Consider the following 23,754-nt stretch of genomic DNA (forward strand, 5'->3'; position numbering starts at 1 on the left):
ATCTGGATTGGAAATATTAGGAGAGCTTAGTAAATCTTATTTCATCAATTTGTAGATTGAACCCATACTATCCTACACTCAATATTTATGTATATAAAATGGGAAAATTCCAGTATATTTATTACTTGGTCTATATCTGTATCTTGATTTGGCATTTTTATTCACCAGTCACATGCCTCATTTGGGGCTTAGACATTGACCTCTCATTTCTTCTGCCACTAATTCTTCCTTCGATCAGCTGGACTCTAACAACAAGATCCTTGATCAAGGATTGCGATCAGGGGGAAGTAATCTAGCTCTCTTTTGCGCTAGAGAACAAATCCTCGTACAATATTCCTCAAAGATACAGAGATTCATATTTTTGTAGCCGTGCTTCTTAAATTTGTTTCGAAATGATGGTGGGAGAGAATCGAAGAACAAATATTTAAAATCCTCCTATGCAAAATTGAGATCCAACATTAGGTGAAGGACATCGTACACAATGAATAGGCGGGCCAAATAGAAATATTGATATGCACTTTGGAACATTAATTAAGCGATATAACAGAATATGGGAAGCAACAAATTAGAGAGTACAAAAACTTTTGGTCGATAAGAATTGATAATAATTCAAACTCCTAAAATTGAATGAAAGTGACAAGATATCCGAATATCAAGGAGTCGCAGTGATAGCAGGTCATTAATCTCCGATAAATATGATGTCTCTTTATCTTCTTGTGAAATAGGCACCTCTCCATCTTCCACATAACTTGGCTGATATGGCCCAAGTTGATGGGCCTGACAATTCCACCTAATAACTTCTCTTAAATTGTCTTATCACTTAAAAGCAACGAATGCAAACACTAAGATTAGCAAGGGATGGACCGAAGTTTTTCAAACATAATAAGACAGTGTAATCGAGTGGAGACGCAGACAGCAGCATACGGCGGCAAACAAACAAGTTGCTCCTTTGGATCATCGCTTAATCTGCGCAAAGAAGGGCATCGTGGGACTAACAAGGGCTGAGATGACAACGTTTAAATGCAATCACTTGAAGTTTAAGTTTAGAGAGGCAGGTAGGGAAAAAGACAGGTAAATTTTCCCTGAAATCGTTCTTTTGGTCACACGCGTAATCTCTCGACTTGCCCCTGTATCTTACCTACCCTTTAGTTGGCTAATACTGTCATATATTCTATCCGACGACAGCCCACACAAGCTGACTGGCTAACAAAGCCTATCACACTTTTCATGGGTCACAACTCAAAGTAGGTACGATGGCCACTGATGGTATCCTTCTTTCTTTCCAAGATCCAACTATTCGATTGGTGGAAGAAGCCCAAGATCGACCAACTTCGGAAATATTATCCTGTTCAAGATTCCATAATACCCAGTCAAAATTGTACACCCACGTCAACGAAAGACACAGAATTAGGTTATCGTAGAGTAGCTTATTTCCAAATAGAAAAACGAACGTCGCTCTCCTCGAGGTAGGTGGGAGAAGGCGTTCAGTCTCTCACCCTACGCTATATAAGAAAGAGAAGGCTCGGCAACCACTCCAAGTCTTACAACTCAGAGCTCCTCTTTCCTACCCGGGGTTAAGTGTTCAGCTACTTAGTCTCGCCGGCAAGCCATGGGCTCTCTCCCGGAATTGGCGACGATGACTCAGAACGACGCCTGCAACTACGCCATGCAACTCGCGAGCGCCTCCGTCCTCCCCATGACTCTCAAGGCAGCGATCGAGCTCAACCTTCTCGAGATCATCCGCCGCGCCGGCCCCAACGCGGAGCTTTCCCCCGAAGAGATTGTCGACCAGCTTCCGACCGAGAACCCAGAAGCCGCGACCACAGTCGACCGCATCCTCCGCCTCCTCGCGAGCTACTCGATCCTCTCCTGCTCCCTCGCCAAGGCCCAGGACGGAACGGCCCGACGGCGTTACGGGCTGGCCCCCGTTTCGACCTTCCTCACGTCCAACGAGGACGGCGTGTCTCTCTCCGCCCTGGTCCTCATGAACCAGGACAAGGTCCTCATGGAAAGCTGGTACCATCTGAAAGAGTCGGTTTTGAACGGCGGGATCCCGTTCAACAAGGCCTACGGCGTGTCGGCGTTCGAGTTCCACGGGACGGACCCGAGATTCAACAAGGTGTTCAACGCCGGCATGTCCAACCACTCCGCCATCACCATGAAGAAGATGCTGGAGGTGTACCGCGGGTTCGAAGGGGTCGACGTCTTGGTCGACGTCGGCGGCGGCGTGGGGGCCTCCCTCAGCATGATCGTCTCCGCCCACCCGTCCGTCAAAGGACTCAACTTCGATCTCCCTCACGTGATCTCCGAGGCGCAGAGCTTCCCCGGAGTGGAGCACGTCGGAGGCGACATGTTCGAGAGCGTGCCGAGCGGGGACGCCATTTTCATGAAGGTGAGCTCGTATAACTTCTCTGAAACGCGACCCTCTGTGTTTTGTCTTCGATCGATTTAACGAGGCTGTTGATAACGCTTCTTCAGTGGATTCTTCACGACTGGAGCGACGAGCACTGCCTGAAGCTGCTGAACAACTGCCGGGAAGCGCTGCCGGAGAAGGGAAAGGTTATCGTGATGGAGGGTATCCTGCCTGAGGTTCCGGAGACGAGCAAGGAGGCGCAGGCTCTCTTCCATGTGGACCTCATCATGCTTGCCCACAACCCCGGCGGCAAAGAGAGGACGGAGAAGGAGTTCGAATCGCTCGCGAAGAAGGCCGGCTTCTCTGGCTTCGCCAAGGTCTGCTCGGCCTTTGGAGTCTGGATCATGGAATTTACCAAGTGATCCACCTGGTTTTCCGCTGATCGTAACATCTATATCTGCCTTAAAAGAAGCAGCCCCTTGCTGTTTCTTCTACTGTTTGATCGCTCTGGGTCAGGAATATCAGTCATCCGTTTTGTATTATTGAAATTTTGACGTCGGCTTTATAATATGTTATTTTTTTCGACAAACACTCTCTCTTACTATCTTGGTGATGGTGTTAGGCCCCTAACTAGGCGGCATGCCCTGCCCAGAGGTCTGCATGCTTATTGGGAGGGCGTGTCCGTTGTATTTCGGCTCACGACATTTTTAAGGACTGAGTCATAATGGGTAGTGATGCCCAATACCTGATCTTTCAGGCCATTTCCACTGTCGGTGGTGATTCACAGCAGACTGCACGTGCTCGTCCGCGCCCAAGGGCGTGCGGGCTGAACGGTGTGTGCGCGCGGGCGCCAAGCGCCGTGCGCCAATGCCAAGCGCTACGCGTGGGCGCCAACGCTACCCGCCAGCGTCGAGCGCTGTGCGCGGGTGCGGGACGCGCAGGCCGGGCGGCGTGCCATGGTTGCAGTGCGCGGAGCTGTGCGAGGTGCCGCGCAGCGGCCGCGCAGGCAGCGCGCGCATTGCGTGTGCGGGGCGCAGGGCCGGGAGACATCCCCCCAGGAGACTAAGGCATGTGGCGCACTGAGAGCGCCGAGACGCCACAGCGGGCGCGTAGCGCTCCTGCGGGTAGTGCTGGGCGTGCAGCGCCCGGCTCAGGGGTGTCGAATGCGACGGCGTCGCGCAGACTGAGCGCTAGAGTGTTGACACGGGTGCCGGTGGCGTGTGTGATCGTCAGGCCCGCGGGCGCGCGGCGCCCGGCCCAGCACACTTGTGTAGCGGCAGAGCGGGCGCGCGTGCGCGGAGCGGCGGCCCTGAGGCGGCGTGGCGACATTACCTCTGTGCAAGGCACCTCGTCTCGTTCGTTGCATCACCCTCGTCTTCCCCCATGTAATTATCCCCAATGATGATGTACTCTTTACAATACAAATGCAATGACCCTATTCACTGACGGTGCCTAGCACCACCATCTCCCTTAACCCCTTCTAAGCGATCTTAAGCAATTGCAAAAGCTTCCGCTGCAAGAGATCAAGGCTGCTCAGTGTTCCACTCCAAAGCACTGAGGCCGGCACACGCCAATTCCGAGCAAGAAACCTAGCTTGAGATTTGACTGTGTGACAGATGCACATACGCTCTTACTATCCCGGTTGCTAACACAAATGATGCAAAGCTAAAACTTCTACCAAATCTATTGTTTCTTTTGTTGTTAATTAACGGAGGTTGATATTTGAATCAAAACTACATGAATATGTAGTAGCAGTAAGATATTTGGATTGAAAATGTTTTAACAAGATCTTAATATCTTAAAGGGCAGGACTAGCTGTCATCCATACTGTATTCGAATCTTGTCGTCAACTCTATAATATGTTATTTTTTCGAGAGACATACGCCGCGATGGGATGTACGATGCACAGCAAGTTCCTGGTATATCGGTTGTTACTTAAAACATACGATGAAACGGCGTATCAGTTTTGACTTTAACGTGCAACTAACCGAGATTTATAGCTCAACTGAAAATACCTTTTATTTTGTACAGTGATGAGATGTTCCATTTGATACGTTTAGAGGCCTAAAGGTTTATCATAATTAAAAGATAACAAATATGCAAACCAAATGACTAAGAAGACGTGCATGAAATAATTGGTCATGCTATAAGGAGTTTAATCAATGTTTAATACTGAACCATAAAATTAACTGTTATAACCCAATGTTTAATACTGACTGTCTATCTTGAACTATAACATTATCGAGCAACAGTATTTGATTTTAAGAGTAGCTAGTAATGATTGAAAGCGTACCCTTATATACTAATTACAGATAAGCGGTTGGGATCAAATATAAGTTCAAAGACAGATAGGATTCAAGATAGACAGATAGGATTAAACATTGGGTTATTACAGATAATATTAAAAGTTTTTTTTAACGGCTATACGTATTTTATTTGAATTACAAACATATGAGTATATAAGTGGAGTACAACGATCAAAGATAGGTATATGATTTTTCAATTTATGATTAGATTGATCAAAACTCATTGAGGAGTCGATTCATCACCTAGAACTGTCGATCAGGAGTCGATCTATTTGCAATTGTCGCTTTTGGATATGGTATATAAGGGTAGTTTAAAAGCATGAAGTATATCCACCACAATATCGATCTATTTCCGAAACTTTGAAATAAAGTTGAATGTATTTATTTTTCATTGCGGACGCCTGTATTGGTATCAAGACTATTTTTTATAAACCATCAAAACTTGTAAATGAATTTCTAAAATTGGTTGAATACCAAATCAGATCAATCGACGATAGGATCGAGTATCTGATCGATGATCATATACCCAATATGATCAATCAATCATTGGATCGAACATCTGATGAATGATCGTACGATCAATCTGACCGGTCGATGATCTGAACGATGATCGACGATCCATTCAAAATCGGGACCCCTTTGATCACTCTGACAATCAGATCGTGGATGTCATCGAAGGGATTCATCAGCACACGATCAATGCTTCTGATTAATGGAAAATCTTGATCAAGGAGTACTTGATCAAGACTATTTCAATATGATATTCTTTTTCTGCTTCGGTTATCAGAACTGACTGATTTTTAGTATAATGGAACGATGGATGGAGATTATATAATTAAGTTAGTTAAGTTTTTTTAGTTCACATCATTTTTTTACTTTTGATTGTTCTCCTTGATCGATGTAAAACTTTTAATTCAACTATTTATTTCTTCATATTCTTTCTCTTTTTTCCACTTATTAGTATTCGTGTTATTCACATTATTCTTCTTGATCAATGGAGAATATCTAATTCAATTATTTAGTTTTTTTTCCCTTGAAGCTATTTCTAAAAATTAATGTCTACTTTATAATTACTAAGAAATAGATGATTTCGTCATTTTCATAACTTACAATTCATCTGGTTCGTAAATTAACTGAAACTAAATAACTTTCTTTTGATCATCTTTCGATAATTAATAGAAGATATGACGACCATTTTATGCCACTACACATCATAGAGTGCTTTTAAATTGGAGATAGTTCAAAAAAATATGTTGAGTCTATTTTCGTAATTAAAATTTTATTAAATTATATAATTAAAATTTCTTATATTTAAGCTTTTCTAAAAATTAATTTCTATCTTAAATCTGTAAGGTAGTAGATGTCAAGATTATAAAAGGGAATTCAAAGCTGCTTATGAAAGTTAATGTCTACCTAATATATAATATTGATAAAATATTAAGTAACATGAAGATTATTTACAATTCACAATACTTACTATATTTAAATATAATATATATAAGCATTAAAGTTAAAAATCAAAACCACTCGTATGATTCTAACTATTGTGTTATGCAAATTTCTACCTGAAAACAGCTATGTACACTGTAAACCAATCGCACATTCCATGTCTTGTTCCACATTCCTCTACACAATCTCTTCATTATGATGCACATGTGATGCTTATGATAAAGTCCATGGACACATAATCCGACTAAGTGATTAATGTTGAGATCATAATACAGAGATCACTAATCTTTAAGCATGTGTTTTACATATTCCTATTTGAAGGATACTCAAAGGGGACATTGAAATTAACTTCAATAGGATCAACCATACTCATCATATGAGTGAGACTATATATTTCTATTCAATCTTGACATTTTCATGTTATTCCTGCGTATCTATTGAATAGGAATATTTATAATACATATTTAAAGACTAGTCATATTTGTATTATGATCTTATCATAAATCACTTTGGCATTACTTGGATTTGTGTACTTCATTATAAATATCACACGTGCATAACACTAAATCTCAAACAAGATATAAAATGTGTGATTGGCTTGTCGGTTACATATATTTCAATAAGTTAGAACATAGAAAATTACACAGGTTTTAAAATATCATTAAATGATTGGGAGTTCAACTAATTGTAACGAAATTGATAATTATAATAAATTATTTCTTGCTCATTTATTTTTGTTTGATTCAATTGCTATTTTTTGAATCCCTATCACTAATTTTAATTACAAGATCATGAGATATTTCTAATTCATGTTTTATTTTTTACACTTATTATTTGAATAAAATAGAATTGTTTAAAATGGAAAAACAATAGACTGTTTGTTTAAGGTTAAACATATATGAGCCATTTAGTCAATTACAAGCACAACCAATTATTGCATGTTGATGCTAATTAAAATGTGGAAATGAAAAACATCTATTTCGTTTTATTTTGACCCTCATTACGGAAAATCTATAAAAAAACATTTTACGTCATGACCGAATAGAACTTTTTGGCAAGCTCTCTCTGTTTTAGACCATAGATGAAGAATCTCTACATAGATCTTCTATCTAGATAACTGATCATCAAATGGATGAATTTGAGAATTATAGTTTTCGAGACTCTTAAGCGCCATTAACCCCTTCTGACAAGGATCAAGATACTATGTTTTACATATTTTTCAAGGTTGGAGTGAATAATATAAACTATGTTTCAATATTTTAAATATTTTTACAGGTATTTCATATCTATTTTATGATCTATATTTTCTGATTATGAAATAAGATTTTCAAATTTGATTATTGAATCTTGGACCCTAATTATTCTTTAAAATTTTAATTATTTTCCATGACACCATATAGATCGACATGTTAATAATAGCTCATTCAATGATAATCTGGCTATCCCTAATCAATTTATTCTTAATTTATAATTATTAGTATCTGAATTAATTTTTAAAATGATGTCAAAATCCTTTCTTTGCCTGGAGTTTCAATTATCCTATTCCAGATCTTTCAAGAACCAACTCCATTTTTTCATTCTTGATTTACAAATTGACAGGAATAAGGTACATTCTAGAGTAAATTATCCTAAATTTTTAGCAGTCTTCGAGACTAGATATCTTCATTGAAAATAATAACGAGTTTTGATTTAGTTCATGATGATGCTTTTATTATTATCTCAATCTGAAAATTCCAGATGCAAGAATTTATGCACAATATAATTATTATTTTTAATTACTCAATTGGTGTCTAACCCTTGAAACAATAATTTTCAGAAGACATTGTTCAATAATTTTAGATGATACGAGTATTCAATTACTGTTTATTTTTAATTTTTTCTTGAAAATATCATATTCCAAACCTAATGATTCGTTGAATTTTATCATTTTTTAGTACACATTTTTGTGATTATCTGTCTAAATAAATTGTCCTCAATCTTACAAAAGGAATTCGGTAATAATTCATCTCTGCACAAAACAATTTTTTTCTACAAATTTTCATAGGTTTTTTTATCTTTCCAGACAAATGAACTCTTGGTTTTCAGTAAACAGCTTTGTTTTTTATCTTTCCAGTCAAATTTTTATGTACATTTACAGGGAAAGCTTGGGCCTTCAAATGATATTGTTCTCAATCTTACAAAAAATAGTTTTAGAGCTCTGAATTTTGATTTTTTAGTACGATGTTTATGGAAATTTACAATTTTCCATAGTTTATGTAATTTATCATAGAAATTTCTAAAATTAAAAGGGTTAATAGCATGAAATATCCCAAACTTTTTAAAAAACCTGAGATATAACCTAAACTTTTTTTTGGCATGGTATATCCCAAACTCTCTAAGTGGACGGCGACATATCCCGGTGATGATGTGGAATCCATCGTGGCTGCCAGGTGGATTTTCGGCCAGATTTTGACCTGGTGGAATCCACCTGGCAGCCACGATGGATTCCATGTCATAACGGGGATTCCACCTGCCAGGTGTTTTCCGATAAGAGAGAGAGAAACATTCTAGAGAGAGAGAGGAGAGAGAGGCATTCTAGAGAGAGAGGGAAAGGTAGAGAGAGGCATTCTAGAGAGAGAAAGGGAGAGAGAGGCATTCTAGAGAGAGAAAGGGAGAGAGAGGCATTCTAGAGAGAGAAGAGAAGAAGGGAACGAGCAGGGAAATGAGAGAAAACTCACAGAATCGGACATGAAAGCGCAGTCGGGGTTGTCGACGATGGGCAAGAACGTGTCGTCGTAGTCAAGGAACAAGGCCACTCTTTTCCCCTTGGCACACTCTCGCCCATCGTCAACGCCCCCGACCGCGCTTTCATGTCTGATTCTGTGAGTTTTCTCTCATTTCCCTGCTCGTTCCCTTCTTCTCTTCTCACTCTCTCTCTAGAACGCCTCTCTCTCCCTTTCTCTCTCTCTAGAATGTCTCTATTTCTCTCTCTATAATGCCTCTCTTTCTCTCTCTAGAATGCCTCTCTCTCTCTCCCTTTCTCTCTCTCTCTAGAACGCCTCTCTTTCTCTCTCTAGAATGCCTCTCTTTCTCTCTCTCCTTCTCTCTCTCTCTAGAATGCCTCTCTCTCTTACCTGGCAGGTGGAACCCCCGTTATGACGTGGAATCCATCGTGGCTGCCAGGTGGATTCCGCCAGGTCAAAATCTGGCTGGAAATCCACCTGGCAGCCACGATGGATTCCACGTCATCACCGGGATATGTCGGCGGCGACTTAGAGAGTTTGGGATATACCGTGCCAAAAAAAAAGTTTAGGTTATGTCTCAGATTTTTGAAAAAGTTTGGGATATTTCGTGCTATTAACCCAAATTAAAAAATAGTTTTAATTCTTTTAAAAATAATACTTAAATTAATCAAAACAGGTTAATTAAAACTTCTCCAGTTGTGGAAAATAAGATAGGATTACATAGATCCAATATTGTTCTAATGGGAACCTAAATTACCAGGAATAAAAGAACACCTCAAATTTCAAACTAAAGATGGAATTAATATCTTTCTCTGAAGGCTATAATACATCATAAAATAAGACAGCGAACATAACAAAATCAATGGCCACTTGCAGCATAATCAACTTCAAATTCTGCTTTGTTGACCTGTAGTCAGGAGTAAAATATACATCATGGAAGACATTTTTAATGACCACATCATTTCTCACCTCTCTCTTTCTCCCTCATCTACGTTACTGGGAGAATAAGAAACACAAATGGTCATTAAAAAAAGTATACTTTCAGAAAAGGCAAGGTTAAAGGGATGGGTCCAAGGGGTAATTTCCCAAGTACAAACAGAGGCATAATGTTAGGAAGAGAAGGCCTTCCCCTCCCCTTCTCCCTCCCGTCGTATTCTCTTCATCTTCTCCTCCTTAGATACTGCTGCTGCCATCTCTACTTCACTCTTGGCCTCCACTGAGCACCTCTTATACGGCTTAAACCCTGTCGTCTTCCTCTGCTTCACCCTCTCTTCCTCTTGTGGTGGTGAGAAGCTCTGTGGCAGCACTTCTCTTGAGAACAGTGCTTGAAACGCCATCCTCCCCTACAAAGAAGACCCATTTTTTTTAAAAGGATCCAAAAAAGGGAATCAAAATTAAAAAATAATAGAAATAATTAGTACCTCATGAGAGACTGCCTTCCAGGAAGAGAGAGGAGCCTGGCCCATTTCGGCCTTGTTAAGGCCCACTAAAGGGTCTGCCTCCACGTCACTGCTGGATGACGTGTTCGAGCCGCAGGAAGACCGGTCCGCCTTCTTCTTCCCTGGTTCAGCGCCCACTGGGCCCGGCCGGCTCGGCCGGTTCTCTTCCGAGTCCGAAGACGACACCGCCGTCACCGGCGGAGCCAAATGATAAATGCCAGCCGGAGGGCAGAATGGTAGAATCCCATGCGTTGACCACCATGCCCACGCGGCAGCCATTGTGGCAGCGGCGATGGCTGACGTGGCATCTTGCATGGCATCCACACCGGGCCAGAAGGAAGCCGCCAGCGTGGCTGCTGCGTGGGCTGTCGGATTCTGCATCAGAGCGGAGATGATCATCCCTGAGAACGCCGTTGACAAGTTGAATGGCGGCGGGACGCCCCCCCCGGTCAACAGCGTTGACTGCCCTGTCATCTTCTCTGTCGTCATTCCTGAGGCGGCGGTGCCACCGCAGCCCGAGTTGGTCTCCACTTTGACTCGTTCGTTGACCGCGTCGCTGTCGTTGACTTTTTTTGGCGGCGCAAGCCTAATCTGGGTGTCGATGCTGAGCTCATCAAATCTATCCAGGTCAACTCGGGACCCATCCTTGCTGGAGTTCTTCTGGCCAACGGAAAGCTGAAATTTCTGAACTATAAGATTTAGTAAAATAATTGAAACTTTAGATTGATCGCAAGGAGATAATATAATTGTTCTTTCAATTTTCCATGTCCTATGCAAGAATTGTTTTATTAAAGAAAAATACTTGGGGCTCTCTTTTAATGCCTATATGTTGTGTCACAACGAATATAAGACTCAATTTAATAGACAAAATACATAGAATTATCACCTGGGGGGACCCGCCGATGGAGTCCAGAAAATTTTTCTGTACCTGAATTTTTTATTGAATAAAAAATCTCATATATCCTGAAATCAATTCTTTGGGCCTTTTGTTTTACGGCCTTTAGTCTAAGTCTCAAATTACCTGGTGGGATCCATCGATGGAGTCCAAGAAATTGTTCTGTACCTGAGTTTTAATAAACGAAAAAGTACTTAAATAGCCTAGAAATCAATACCTTGGGCTTTCTTGTTTAATGCTGTATGTTATATCACTGAGAGTTTAAGACTCAAATTAATTGAAAAAATATGTAGAATATTACCTGTTGGGAACCACCGATGGAGTCCAGAAAATTGTTCTGTACCTGAGTTAAGTAAAGAAAAAAAATTTAATAACCAAGAAATCAATCGCTTGGGCTTTTTTTTAATGATTGTATGTTATATCAAAGAGAGATTAAGACTCAGACTAATAGAAAACAAGACAAATGTAACCTGATGGGAACCGCCGATGGAGTCCAGAAAATTGTTCTGGGTCTGCGTGGGGCTGCAGCTAGCTGAGGTTTTTCGAGGGTAGGGATTGGTGGGCTTCCGCTTGGGTCGGGGAGGAGGAATCTCAATGCCATGGGCTTGGCCCAAGGGCACGCCTTTGAGGACCGCTTCCTTCTCTAGCTGCGTAAGAAATTTCAGCATTTGATGTGAATCGCTTCATATGAATGCAAAAAGTAAATGAATGTATGCAAAACAAACAAAAAAATAATGGGTATATACCCATTTGAACCCCAACAAATGTTCCCCTGTTCTTTGGAAACAATAAATATTGGAATCTTAAGAGATCGTTTTTTGAAAGAATTTAAGATATCCTACTAGATTTTACTAAAGCAGGGATAGTGGTTTCTGTTGGAACTGATTGAGTTTAAAATGTTTTGAATTGAGAACCTTTTTGCAGTGAATTGAGAATTAGAAAATCTTGAGTCCATCAAATGGATCTCTTAGAAGAATATTAAAAAGTTGAAGGTTAAAAGGAAATATAAATATTGCCGGTCCAAATTCTTGAATCGTTCGTGTACCATAATTTATGTCATTATCTTTTCATAAAACATTAGTGAAGAAGTGGATTGATCATTTATTCTGACTCTGGAACATATTAGTAGTCTTAGCAACATGTTGGTTTCACCTATAAATATTAATATGATTTGAAATGAGATGATTCAACTGCTAAATGAGACATCCTCATCTCCATTTACGCGAGGTCACAGTGGTATTTGTGGTCCTGCACCCAATCCTTGCACCTGTGCTGTCCATTGGCTAGCTATTTTGTTGATGATACCACTCAATTTTCATTGGCGTTCCTTCTTCAGCATAGATCTGGCATGACTTCATTGTTGGATTTCATGATCTTATTCAAATATAATTTTCAACCAGGTATTCATTTCAGTAGGAGAATATTCATAATTACGTTAACACATCTACCTCCCAGTTTTTCCAATCCTGTAGGACTATCATTGAGACCTCCTCTTGTTACAATCTACTCCCTCTAGTGAGCCCACTAGGGGCATTATCATCTTCACATTCTTGTCTTGCATTTCCCTTTAAATATGTATCCCTCGTTGGAGGGCAGGATTTTGGAAGTTACAAGTTGTGTTTTCCCCTTAAGTAGCTACTATCTTACCCGACAAGGTCCACTCTGTCGGGTCATTTCTCCTCCGGTGACGCCCACTTCATTGTTCCTCTGCTGTCCTTGCTCCCTCGGCATCGTCCATTCCGCCAGGGTCAGCTCCCTCCTCTCTCTACACACTACGATCACCGGCAGGGATCCTATCACCTTCCTACACCCCACATCAAAAGTGTTGGCTTAAAAAAAGTTTGTCATATCCGTGGAATAACTAGAAACCTTCTCTTCCACGCGAATATGCCCAATTATTTTTGGATTGAGGAAGCTCAATCTGCAGATAAATTGATCAGTAAGCACCAATCTCTATCCCTTTACAACCAATGTCTGTTTCACAATATGTCTCACTGATTCCTATCCAGCCTACTGAAGAATCCTCTTATACCCCATACCATCTGGTGTTGCTGCTGAGTTCATGATAAGTTCTTTCCAAGAACTTATAAGAGAAGAAGGAGCAATCACTCAAAGTGATTGCCACGTCAGCATAACTACCTGAAGAATAACAGCCATATAAATAAAGAAGGACGCCAACAGAAGGAGGCATCGAATTTGAGAAGCTAAGGCTCGCCAGCGCGCGGGAAGGGCTGGAGAGCAGGAGAGGCCTGCATCCAGATAGCGGATCCACGATCCGGGTTTGTTGTTCTTTTCTAAACATTTGTATCAGACAATTCCCACTTCTTGTGGATTGTTAATCTTTCGGTAGATTCCTAGACTCTACATTTTCACATTTGGCTATTCTTCACTGAAAAGTGTTTTGCTTGAATCGATATTGTTCGCGGACCCTATCAGTTCATCACTCAATGAACCCAGGAAAACTTGTTCACCACCATCTCAAATTCGTGTTTCTTAGATTCAATCGACTCAAAAAGGTTACAAGTGTTATCACCACCATCTCACACATTCTGTCTCAGTCAAGACGTTTCCTTTGATGAAGCTTGTCCACATTATTCTATTGCAACCAAACCTTTGGGGACCTCAGGTTCTGTGACACCTGAGTCCACTCAGTTTGTTCTGTGGTCCCTCCTTAATGTTACACCTCCATCACAGTGCACTGAACCATCTCACCTTTTTCCGTTATGTACCCCTGCCAAAAGCTTTGGCAAGGTCAATATTCTAAAACTGTCCCCCTCTCAACCTACAGTGGGCCATTCATGCCCTCATGGTCTTGGCCCTAGACCTTACAACCCGAATTCAGATGATTCCACCCCTACACCAGTGTGACCCTCAACCTTGCTAATAATCTTTCCTACTATTGTCTACCCCCTATTTGTGCCTTTCTTTTCACCAGAGATGTCATTTCCAATTCTCGAATTGTGGATGGGCACTGAACACTCCAGAGACCTGGACATGACCGAAGAATTTCAGGTCTTGGAGAAGAATCAGACTTGGGATGGACAACTGATACGCAACTAACTCACACGTACCTGGAAAAGAAGAAAAAACAGAAAACGACGACGACATCCATGTCCTCAGGCCACGTGTGAAGGGGGCCTAGGACAGTTATCGACCTATGAAATAAGAAGGGGTTTTGGTAACAGAAAGGGGGCGGAGAAAAAAGGAGTTCGAGCTGGAGCTCAAGGAGGGGTGTCGGGAGATCCTCTCGGCATCAGCGGGGCATTACCGATCCGGGCTCGCCTACTTCTTCTAGTCTATCTTCACCCCTCGGGATTCATCCTTCCCCGTATTCTCTCATCAACATTCTATCTCTCTGTTCCTTTCGTTGTGGACATTCCTCAGTCATTGGAGTGGTTGCCCTTTGAGTTCTCAGGTAAATTTCATTCCTCAGAAATCTTGCATTACTTTCAGAGTGAGAGGTCCATATCAACAACACTTACTGTTTCTGAGCATAAGATTAGTTGCACATGTACCTTCACTGCGAAGTAAAAATCTGACAGAACAGTGGCTTATCTGGACAAAAGGTTACACTCAACATATATTATCAGGACGCATTGGTGTCTGCAGCTAAAATGATAATGTTCGGACTATTCTAGCCTGGGGCTAACTATAGTCTCAAAATGCAGCAGCATGTTATCAGGCATATATTCTTGCATGTTATCAGGCATGTTATCAGGCATATATTCTTGCAACGGCCATCACAAGTTTTAAATCTCCATTCCTCTTCATGAGGAGTAAATTTGATTTTGGTTTATCTTGATGACATTATAATCACCTAAAATAAAAGCCACAAGGCACAATTATTGTCAAATAATATTGCCTAAGAGTTTGCTTTTAAAGATATACGATTACCGCCGTTGTGGCTGATATGATCCACAGAAGGGTCTACGTCCGCAAGCGGGCCGGTAATGGGCCGGACAAGCCAGCAACGGCCCACGACTCTCCTCCTCCTACTTAAGGGAGAGCACCACCACGACACAGGCAGGCAATCAAGAAGTAAGCTTCCCCCCCTCTCTTCCCTTATATCCCTCCCTGGGTTTCCTCACCTCTCCCTCTCATGGTTCGTAGGTTGACGCGCCCTCCTCAACGCGGAGCCGACAGCCCCCTCCAACCGTTCCCGTTCTTCCCTCCTCCACCCGGGAACCTTCCCTCCTCTATCCCTGTTCTCTCTTCTTGGTTCTCTCTTGTTGAACTTCTAAGACGTTGAATCATGCAATCGTATTGTTGAATCGTGAGAAGTACAAGGAGTTACACGATACGTCCGAGTAGGAACGTATCATTTGGTATCAGAGCCAGAACCGCCACGCCGCCTCCGTTTCCCGCCTTCAACGCTATGGCGACCTCATCGGAACATGGCTCCCCCGTGCCCAACGATGACTCGAACACGAAGGCACTCGCAGACGCCCTGGCGCCCCTCCAGGCGCAGCTCCAGGAGCTCCGGCTGGATCAGCAGTGCCAAGCCGCCCACTTCTCGGTGACCATGGCCGCCGCCGGTCTGACCGGAAACCCGAGGGACCCCTATGCGATGGCGACTCAACACGGGGATGGCACCCTGGCTCCACAGGACCCCAGGGACCTTGTGGTGTCGGATTCGTTCTCTGACGAGGACTACAGCCTGCTGGTGCCACCCCCGCCGCCGCCCTGCCGCCGCCGACCCTTCCCCACCGGCAAGCTCCTGTCGCAGATCCGAGGCGGTGGCTCGGCACTTTACGGCCGCACACCCACGATTCCAGCGGGTCTGGAGGGCACAGAACCCCCGCCAGAGTCGCACGGCGCCGCTGTCACCTCCGGCGATCATCCTCCTGGGCCAGCGGTTTTTCCCCCCGTCGCAAACCCTAACTCGGGGGCGGCCAGAGGGAAAGGGCGGCACGACCCTGGCCAACCTTCTCGGGCCAGTGCGTCGGGCCCCTTATTCCCGCTGAGGTGGCCCGACCCGTTAAGGGGGGAAGACTCGCCAGCGTGGGACGAGCCGGGCCATCAGCCTGGCGGGCCGAGCCTGGCCCATCCAACCAGGCGGCCCGCTCAAGTCCACCTTCCTTGGACAGGGAGGGCCCACCCCAGGCCCTTTTGGGCCCATTTGGGCCCGCATTGAAGGGGGGCACATGGGTCCGTCCCACGCGCCACGGCTTGCGGCGGCCGCCTTCCAAGGCGGGGGCGCGTACGATGGGGGCGGGCAGCCCGTGGCACCACGGCGTCATCTGCCGGCCATACTCCCTTGTCATGACAAGCCGGCAGTCCCGACATGGGGGGGAGATGCAGCCGACCTCGACATGACCGAAGATGCATTGGGACACCCCCCACTTCACCGGGTTTGGCATGTTCGTCAGGAAGCCTTCGAGGGCTACCGCGACAGGGGTCGGCCCCGCCCCCGCGTGGCCGAGCCTCCCGTATTCTCGAAAGGGGATCTGGATCATTGGCTGCGTCGTCTTGAATAATACTTCCGCTCCGTTCCCGCAGATGACGCCGAACGCCTGCACATCGCGTCGTCCTACGTGGACGGGAAGGCCGCGGCGTGGTTTTGCTACCTTGACGACCGTGTGGGTTTCCACGACTGGGGCGACTTCAAGAGGCAACTCGGCCGCCGTTTCGGTCTCCAACCTCATGTCGCGCACCATTGCCTCATTTGCCTCCAACAGACCGGGACCGTGGACGAGCTGGTGGCATCATTCATGGAGCTAGTCGGCTACCTACCCTCCTTGGGGGACGACTCAGCCATGTTGGCGCTCCACTCCGCCCTCCGTCCCGCCATACGGGCCGAAGTGCGTCGGCTCCGACCTCGCACATCGGCCGAGCTGATAGAGTGTGCCTTTGAAGCCGAAGCGACGCTGGCCGAGTTGACCGAGCCCGAGGACCAACGAGGGGTACGACCGTACCGAGCACCTGAGCCCGCACCCCCTCATCCCCCAGTGGCGGCACGGGGGGGACAAAATGGGGGGCGCGAGGGACCCTTCTGGGCCCGCCGAATGAACCTCACACAGGAGGAATTCCTTCGGAGACGCGCTCAGGGCCTTTGCTTCCAATGCAATGAGCAGTTTACCCCGGGTTATCGATGCCGCAGGGATCTCGGCATCCACATCGTCACCGACCATCCAGAAGGCGGCCAGCGCCCCCCTTGAGGAGCCCGATGAATCGGACTCGGAAGAGGAGGGTCCCCTCGGCGATGAACAGCTCAACGTGGTTCGCGTGGAGTCTTGGGCCGCCTGGGGCTCCACGTCCCCCCATGCTCTTCAGATCCAGGGAGCTATACGGGGGCATACGGTGAGAGTCCTCATTGACACCGGGGCCACAGCTAACTTCATCTGCCGCCGTCTCGCGCGTCAGTTGGGACTCCCGCTCAGCAGTGCACCTCCCTATCAAATCCGGTACGACAATAGTATCATCACGAAGGGGGACGTCCAGGCAGCCGCAGTTTCCGCGGACCTCCAAGGTTACACCGCAGTGGTCACTCTTCTACCCGTCCCCGACCTCAGCACCGATGTCATCCTGGGCTATCCCTGGTTGCGCACGCTGGGATGGACCCAAGCACATTGGGATCTGTTCCTGCTGAAGTTCCAAGTTGACGGGGTGTGGCACACATTGGAAGGGGACCCCACCAAAAACAGTTCGCTGGAAGCCCACCATCGGCCGCCCCGCGCGACGGGAATGCTCAACGCCCTGTACATCTCTCCGACGAGCTCTCCCCGGCAAGCTCCTGCTTCCACGGACACCCCGACCCTCTTCGAGCACCGCTTCCCGCGGGTGTTCCACCACCAAGGCGGCTTGCCGCCAAGGCGCGCGTTGGACCTCTGCATCACGCTGCTAGCAGGTACGGGCCTAGTCAATTCTCGTCCTTACCGCTACTCTCATTGCCAGAAAAACGAGCTGGAGTGGTTGGTTGGGATCAACTGGATGCGGGTCTTACCCAACCCTCGCGCAGTCCGTACTCGAGCCCAGCCCTCTTGGTCCGCAAGAAAGACAACCAGTAGCGCTTCTGCGTCGACTACCGCGCACTAAACAAGATCACCGTCCCCAACCGGTTCCCAATTCTGGTGGTCGACGAGCTGCTCAAGGAACTGCACGGCATGTCGCACTTCTCCAAGCTGGACCTTAAATCGGGTTATCACCAAATCCGAATGCATGAAGACGACATCGACAAGACGGCGTTCAAGACTCACTTGGGACACTATGAATACATGGTCATGCCGTTCGGTCTCTCGAACGCCCCGGCCACATTTCAAGCCTTGATGAACCTCGTCTTCGCGCCGCTCCTCCGAAGGTTCGTGCTGGTTTTCTTTGATGACATTTTGATCTACAGTCGCAGCCGAGACGAACACTTGGACCACCTCGCGCACGTCCTGCAGCTCTTGGACGACCATGACCTCCACGTCAACGCGAAGAAATGCTTCTTCCTCCAGAACCGACTAGAATATCTGGGTCATTGGATCTCCTTGGAAGGCGTGGCCATGGATGCAGACAAGGTCCGCGCGGTGCAGGAGTGGTCGACTCCCCTCACTTTACGGGACCTCCGAGGGTTCCTCGGCTTAGCGGGCTACTACCGGCGTTTCGTCGCCGGTTTCGCCACTATAGCATGGCCGGACTCGCCTCCTCAAGAAAGGCATGTTCGCATGGTCGCCCGACACCCAAGCCGCCTTCAACCAGCTCAAGCATGCTCTCTCCACCACTCCAGTTCTTATTCTTCCTGACTTCACGTCTGAATTTGTGTTGGAGACAGATGCTTCGAACACCGGAGTGGGCGCCGTGTTAATGCAACACGACCGACCGGTCGCTTTCTTCAGTCAAGCTCTTCCGATGACAGCTTGGACTCGCTCGGCGTATGAAAGGGAGCTCATGGCGATTGTCCTCGCCGTACGCAAATGGCGACACTATCTGTTATTCCAGACCTTCATCATCCGCACCGACCAACAAAGCCTCAAGCATCTCTTGGAGCAACGAGAGGTCCAAGGCGACTACAATCGTTGGCTCTCCAAGCTCCTGGGCTACCAATTCTCAATCCACTACAAGGCCGGCCTGTGAAATGTCGCCGCGGACGCTCTCTCCCGCCTTCCACACGAGGACAAATTGGCCCTTGGGGCCATCTCCTGGTCTCATTGGGGGGACCTCCAGGAGATCCGGTGCGAAATTCTGGAGGACCCAAACCTAGCCGCCATCGTCCGCGTTATCCATGCAGGCCAGGGGTCTCCACCTCGCTTTCATATTTCAAATGACACATTGCTCTATGATGGCAGGGTGGTGCTCTCTAAGACTTCCGCGTTCATTCCGGTCGTCCTATGAGAATTCCACGCGTCACCCACGGGAGGCCATGGGGGTTTCCTCAAGACGTACAAACGCCTTCTGCGAGGATTCTTTTGGCCCAACATGAAGAGGGACATCAAGACATTTGTCAATAATTGCCACGTGTGCCAACAATTCAAGGCATTGCACCTAGCCCCGGCGGGTCTACCCTAACAATTCCCTCCTCTATCCCTGTTCTCTCTTCTTGGTTCTCTCTTGTTGAACTTCTAAGACATTGAATCATGCAATCGTATTGTTGAATCCTGGGAAGTAAAAGGAGTTACACGATACGTCCGAGTAGGAACGTATCAGTGGCTTTCATTTTCTGAAGGCAAGGGAAAGAAATGACACTAACAAAAGAGAAGAGGAGCCTACAGAATGATTCTTCAACCCCTTGGGAGGCCTTGGTTTCCCCTATTTATACTGTTCTATTGCCGCTTCCCTGGGGCCCCTTGGACTGATTGAAGGGTCTTGAAATGATAGTGGGTCAGCGTTGGCATAGTAACAGCCCTGTACAATATCAGGTATTTCCTGGATACGGAGGTGACTTATCCATCAGCAGAAATTTTTGTGCATCGGCAGATGGACCATGGATCTCTCCCAAGAGTGTGGAAAGTTGCACCTCGAATACTTGACGCCCCAATCACCCACCCATTGTGGGGGCAAAAATATTGAGGCAGGGATGTCTATCAGGGGTCACATTACAGCAACTGTTTGAAAACCCTATACATCTGTAACAATCCCTATACAGGAATTAAGACAAAGGGAGGGACAAATGAAGGGGAAGATAGTCAGCATATGCAGTAACACATGCTGATAGGGTGAATAACGAACAGAAGAGAAAGCATAGAGGACTTAAGACAAAGGTAGGGACCAATGAAGGGGGAGATAGCACATGCAGATAGCTTGAATAACTCCCTGATGTTTTAGACGGGAAATTAAGGTTTGAAGTAAGAAGGTTATGAATAGTTGTTAGCAGGGAACAAGAAGAGGGAATTCAACTTGAAAAATAATAAGAGACAGTGGAGGGCTAACAGACTGGGCGATCTTGAAGCAAGGTGAACTCCAGAACAGGAGGTTGCATATGACCATCCATCAAGTTGATGAATTGAATCAGAGACACGGATCTGGCTTCTTGTGGATTGTTGGGCCATAGCAATAATTTACTCATACCAGACCTGACGTTGCCTATCTGATCAATGTCGTGAGACATTTTATGCATAACTCTAAGACACCGCATGGATATGCTGCTAATAGAGTTCTATGGTGCTTAAAGGCACAATGTAACAATTACTTAACTTAAAATAAGAGTTGGCCATCAACTCTCGGCTAATGCACATTATTGAAGGAAACTTGTTACTTTTCACATCAGGGAACAACTTGTAGTTGCTCGATATGATGCAGAGGCTGAATTTTGGGCTTTTGCCCAGGGCCTGTGTGAGCTGGTTTGGATCAGCAGATGTCACATAGACTTTATTTTCTAACAATAAATAAGACATGAAGATAGCACAAGACCCAGTCCACCATGATTTCACAAAGCATCTGGAAGTTGATCGACACTGTATTAAGGAAAAACTTGAATCAGGTGGGTAGTGCACTCCGTACAACCCATACTCCATAAAACTATTTCTTTCTCCTATTTCTCCTATTTCTCCTATTTCTAAAGCCAATTTCTCCTCCACCACAAGGTTGTACATCATACCCATAACTCTGCATCATAGAGATCAAAAAATTCCTCCCCTTGAAAATTGAAAAAGATATATGACACAAGTATTCCGTTTTTTAGATAAGGAAATAACAGTAGGATCAAATAGATCAATCATTTTCCTCTAAATTCCTCAATCAGTGAAAATGAGTTCTCCCACTGCATTTTAAAGATTATAGATGAAAACTCTTCCCAAATTTGAAAAACCAAGAGATGATGATTCCAAGCACCACGTACCATGTATTCAAAAGGTGCCATGTCCAAAAGGTTTCTCGTATTGGTGGCTATAAATTCTGAGATATAAAATCTAAATATAATAGATGAAAAATGCAATCTCATATATAAGCTCAGTTAGAATACATCAAGCACAGAAACAATAGAAATTGTTGCCATACAATGCAATTATTCAATGTCTGACACTAACTTACACGCTGAATGCCTTTCCTTCATTTGCACTGTAGGACCTGCAGGATTTTATTTTCCATTTTTTATCAACCTGCACTTACAAGCAGGGCGTGAAGCTTAATTTTTTAACTCAATTTAAATGCTAATAAATCTAAGATAGTGATTCTAATTACCCCTCTCATGCAATAACCGAAGGAAAATCATAAAGAATTCGTGACATGTATCGGATGCATACCTTTGAAAAAAATTTCTGGGCGTGGCTCCTGATTTGAACTGCAGTCTTAGTTCCGATGTGTTCTGTAATTAAATCCAGAATATTTAAAGAAATAAAGAGTTGGACATGTGAGTAATTAGGAGAGGACTATAGTCCCAGGAGGCAAAACTAACTACTCTTAGAAGAAAAATAAAGAAGCAAATCTGAAAGGCTCCGCTTCAAATCCATTAAAATCAGCATTTGCCTTTATATTTTGCAAAAAGACATGAAAATATCCCTTTCTTGACATTCTTATTTGACCTTCAATGCGTTGCCAGGCTCTCCCATATAGTTTTAACGCTTCCAGGAATCTGTTGTGTTCTTCCTCCGTCCATTTCTCCCGCTGCTTCGTTATGGTATACGGTTTCCTTGTCTACGTTCCCAAACACAAAAGATATCTTCCCGTGAGCATAAGAACTAGGAATGTATCCAATAAATATCATATAAACTTTTACTTAATTTTCTCACGACACAACCTTAAAGAGTAGATCCTCTCCGGAGGAGCATGTATCCATTATCCCGATCTTCTATTAGAATTGGCAGATAATATAGATGAGTCAATAATAGCTACTTTTGATCTTCAACCACGAAATTGCGACCTCCTTCGATTTCACCTGCAAGAATCCGACCTGACGAAACCAAATTAAGATCTCACAAAACGCAACTCAATGAAATCTAGACGCGCTCGACAAAAAGGTGAATTTTTTTGAAGAAGAATGCAAAAATTGAACACCAATTCACCGAATAAACCACCGTCAACACCCTCAACTACTAAATTTCAACACTTCACTGCCTGTACCAATTCAGCGAAAAAAAAACTGAAATTTCCCCAGACCAGGAGAAACCTAAAAACCCCAGCAGCCATCATCTTCTTCCGAAAATAATGAATGGGTCTCTCCAGCACCGTCAGATCACCAATTGACCAAAAACAACCGAAGCCACCACACTCAACAACTAAATTTCAACCAATAAATAAAAAAATAAAACCGAAATTCCTCAACTCAGAAGAAACCTAAAAAACCCAGCACCCATCATCTTCTTCCGAAAATAATGGATGGGTATCTACAGCACCGCCTATTCACCGATTCACCAAAAAAAAACCACGGTCACCACACTCAAAACCTAAATTTCAACCACGAAATCAAAAAACTAAAACCGAAATTCCCCAAACCCAGCAGCCATCATCTTATTCCAAAGACAACGGATGGGTAACTCCAACCCCGTCAGATCAAAATTCCTCAAGATAATGGAAATCTCTCCCCCAACACGCCCTCACCTTCTTTCTTCCCAATCTACACATTCCTCGCAGGATCAATAGAACTGGCCAACGGCCCCCGCGACAGCGGGGGGCGCGGGCTCCTCCCTCTACAGAGACTAAAATTCTCCAGCAACAACAAAAAAAAAATCAAAGAAGAATCAAACTTCACGTCGATCTCGGCCAACCCGGAGGCCGAATTCTCTCGCCGAACTCCTCTCCGCCACAAACTTCGCGAAGAACTTCCTCAGCCTTGCAAATCTCTCTTCGCAAAGGGGGAGAACGCAGGGGGGCAATGTTGCCACGTGGCGAGTTTTGATTGGCTGGGTTCGGAAGTCGTGGACATGGACGAAGGTAGGCTCGTAGGTGGGCCCTTCCCCCCCACAAGAAAGCTGCTCGGTGGGGGCAAATCTGGAAAATCTAAATCTGCACGGATAAGAAGCCACGTGGCACTTGTGGCCATACACAGCCCGGCTCTAGATGCACCGACCTGGTGGCCTTCACTCTGTGGGCCTTGCCCATTATCCACCATTAATAGTGCAGGGGCGGAGAGGGGACGGTTTTTTCATCCTAGGACTAAATAATCGTCCCGTCTATGGAATTGGACGAAAGCCGGGACTCAAATTTGTCCCGTCTGACAAAACAACCGTCCCGCCCA

General features: G+C 45.0%; 2 protein-coding genes across 9 annotated transcripts; one reads left to right on the top strand and one right to left on the bottom strand.

Annotated features, from left to right (window-relative positions):
• Positions 1–1,522: 1,522 nt before the first annotated feature.
• Positions 1,523–2,942, top strand: LOC144716802 (O-methyltransferase 13-like). The gene is made up of 2 exons (XM_078592044.1): positions 1,523–2,392; positions 2,479–2,942. Exons 1-2 carry the CDS (start codon positions 1,610–1,612, stop codon positions 2,773–2,775), a joined length of 1,080 nt encoding a protein of 359 aa, XP_078448170.1. The 5' UTR covers positions 1,523–1,609; the 3' UTR covers positions 2,776–2,942.
• Positions 2,943–9,849: 6,907 nt separating this feature from the next.
• LOC144716803 (protein LHY-like) lies at positions 9,850–23,359 on the bottom strand. 8 transcript variants are annotated; one of them, XM_078592048.1, is made up of 10 exons: positions 23,264–23,359; positions 22,318–22,470; positions 22,103–22,214; positions 21,824–21,885; positions 11,636–11,812; positions 11,467–11,508; positions 11,292–11,333; positions 11,157–11,198; positions 10,253–10,954; positions 9,850–10,174 (listed from the first exon to the last, which is right to left on the bottom strand). In XM_078592048.1, the coding sequence occupies exons 2-10, from the start codon at positions 22,354–22,356 to the stop codon at positions 9,941–9,943; spliced, it is 1,452 nt and encodes a 483-aa protein (XP_078448174.1). In that variant the 5' UTR covers positions 22,357–22,470; positions 23,264–23,359; the 3' UTR covers positions 9,850–9,940. The 8 variants fall into 8 exon arrangements, with proteins under 8 accessions (XP_078448174.1, XP_078448173.1, XP_078448175.1 ...); XM_078592047.1 differs by having other exon boundaries at positions 22,318–22,455; positions 23,118–23,344; XM_078592049.1 differs by having other exon boundaries at positions 10,253–10,945; positions 23,118–23,344.
• Between the last annotated feature and the right edge of the window lie 395 nt (positions 23,360–23,754).

The sequence above is a fragment of the Wolffia australiana genome, chromosome 2 (assembly GCF_029677425.1).
Source record: "Wolffia australiana isolate 7733 chromosome 2, ASM2967742v1".
Classification (NCBI taxonomy): domain Eukaryota; kingdom Viridiplantae; phylum Streptophyta; class Magnoliopsida; order Alismatales; family Araceae; genus Wolffia; species Wolffia australiana.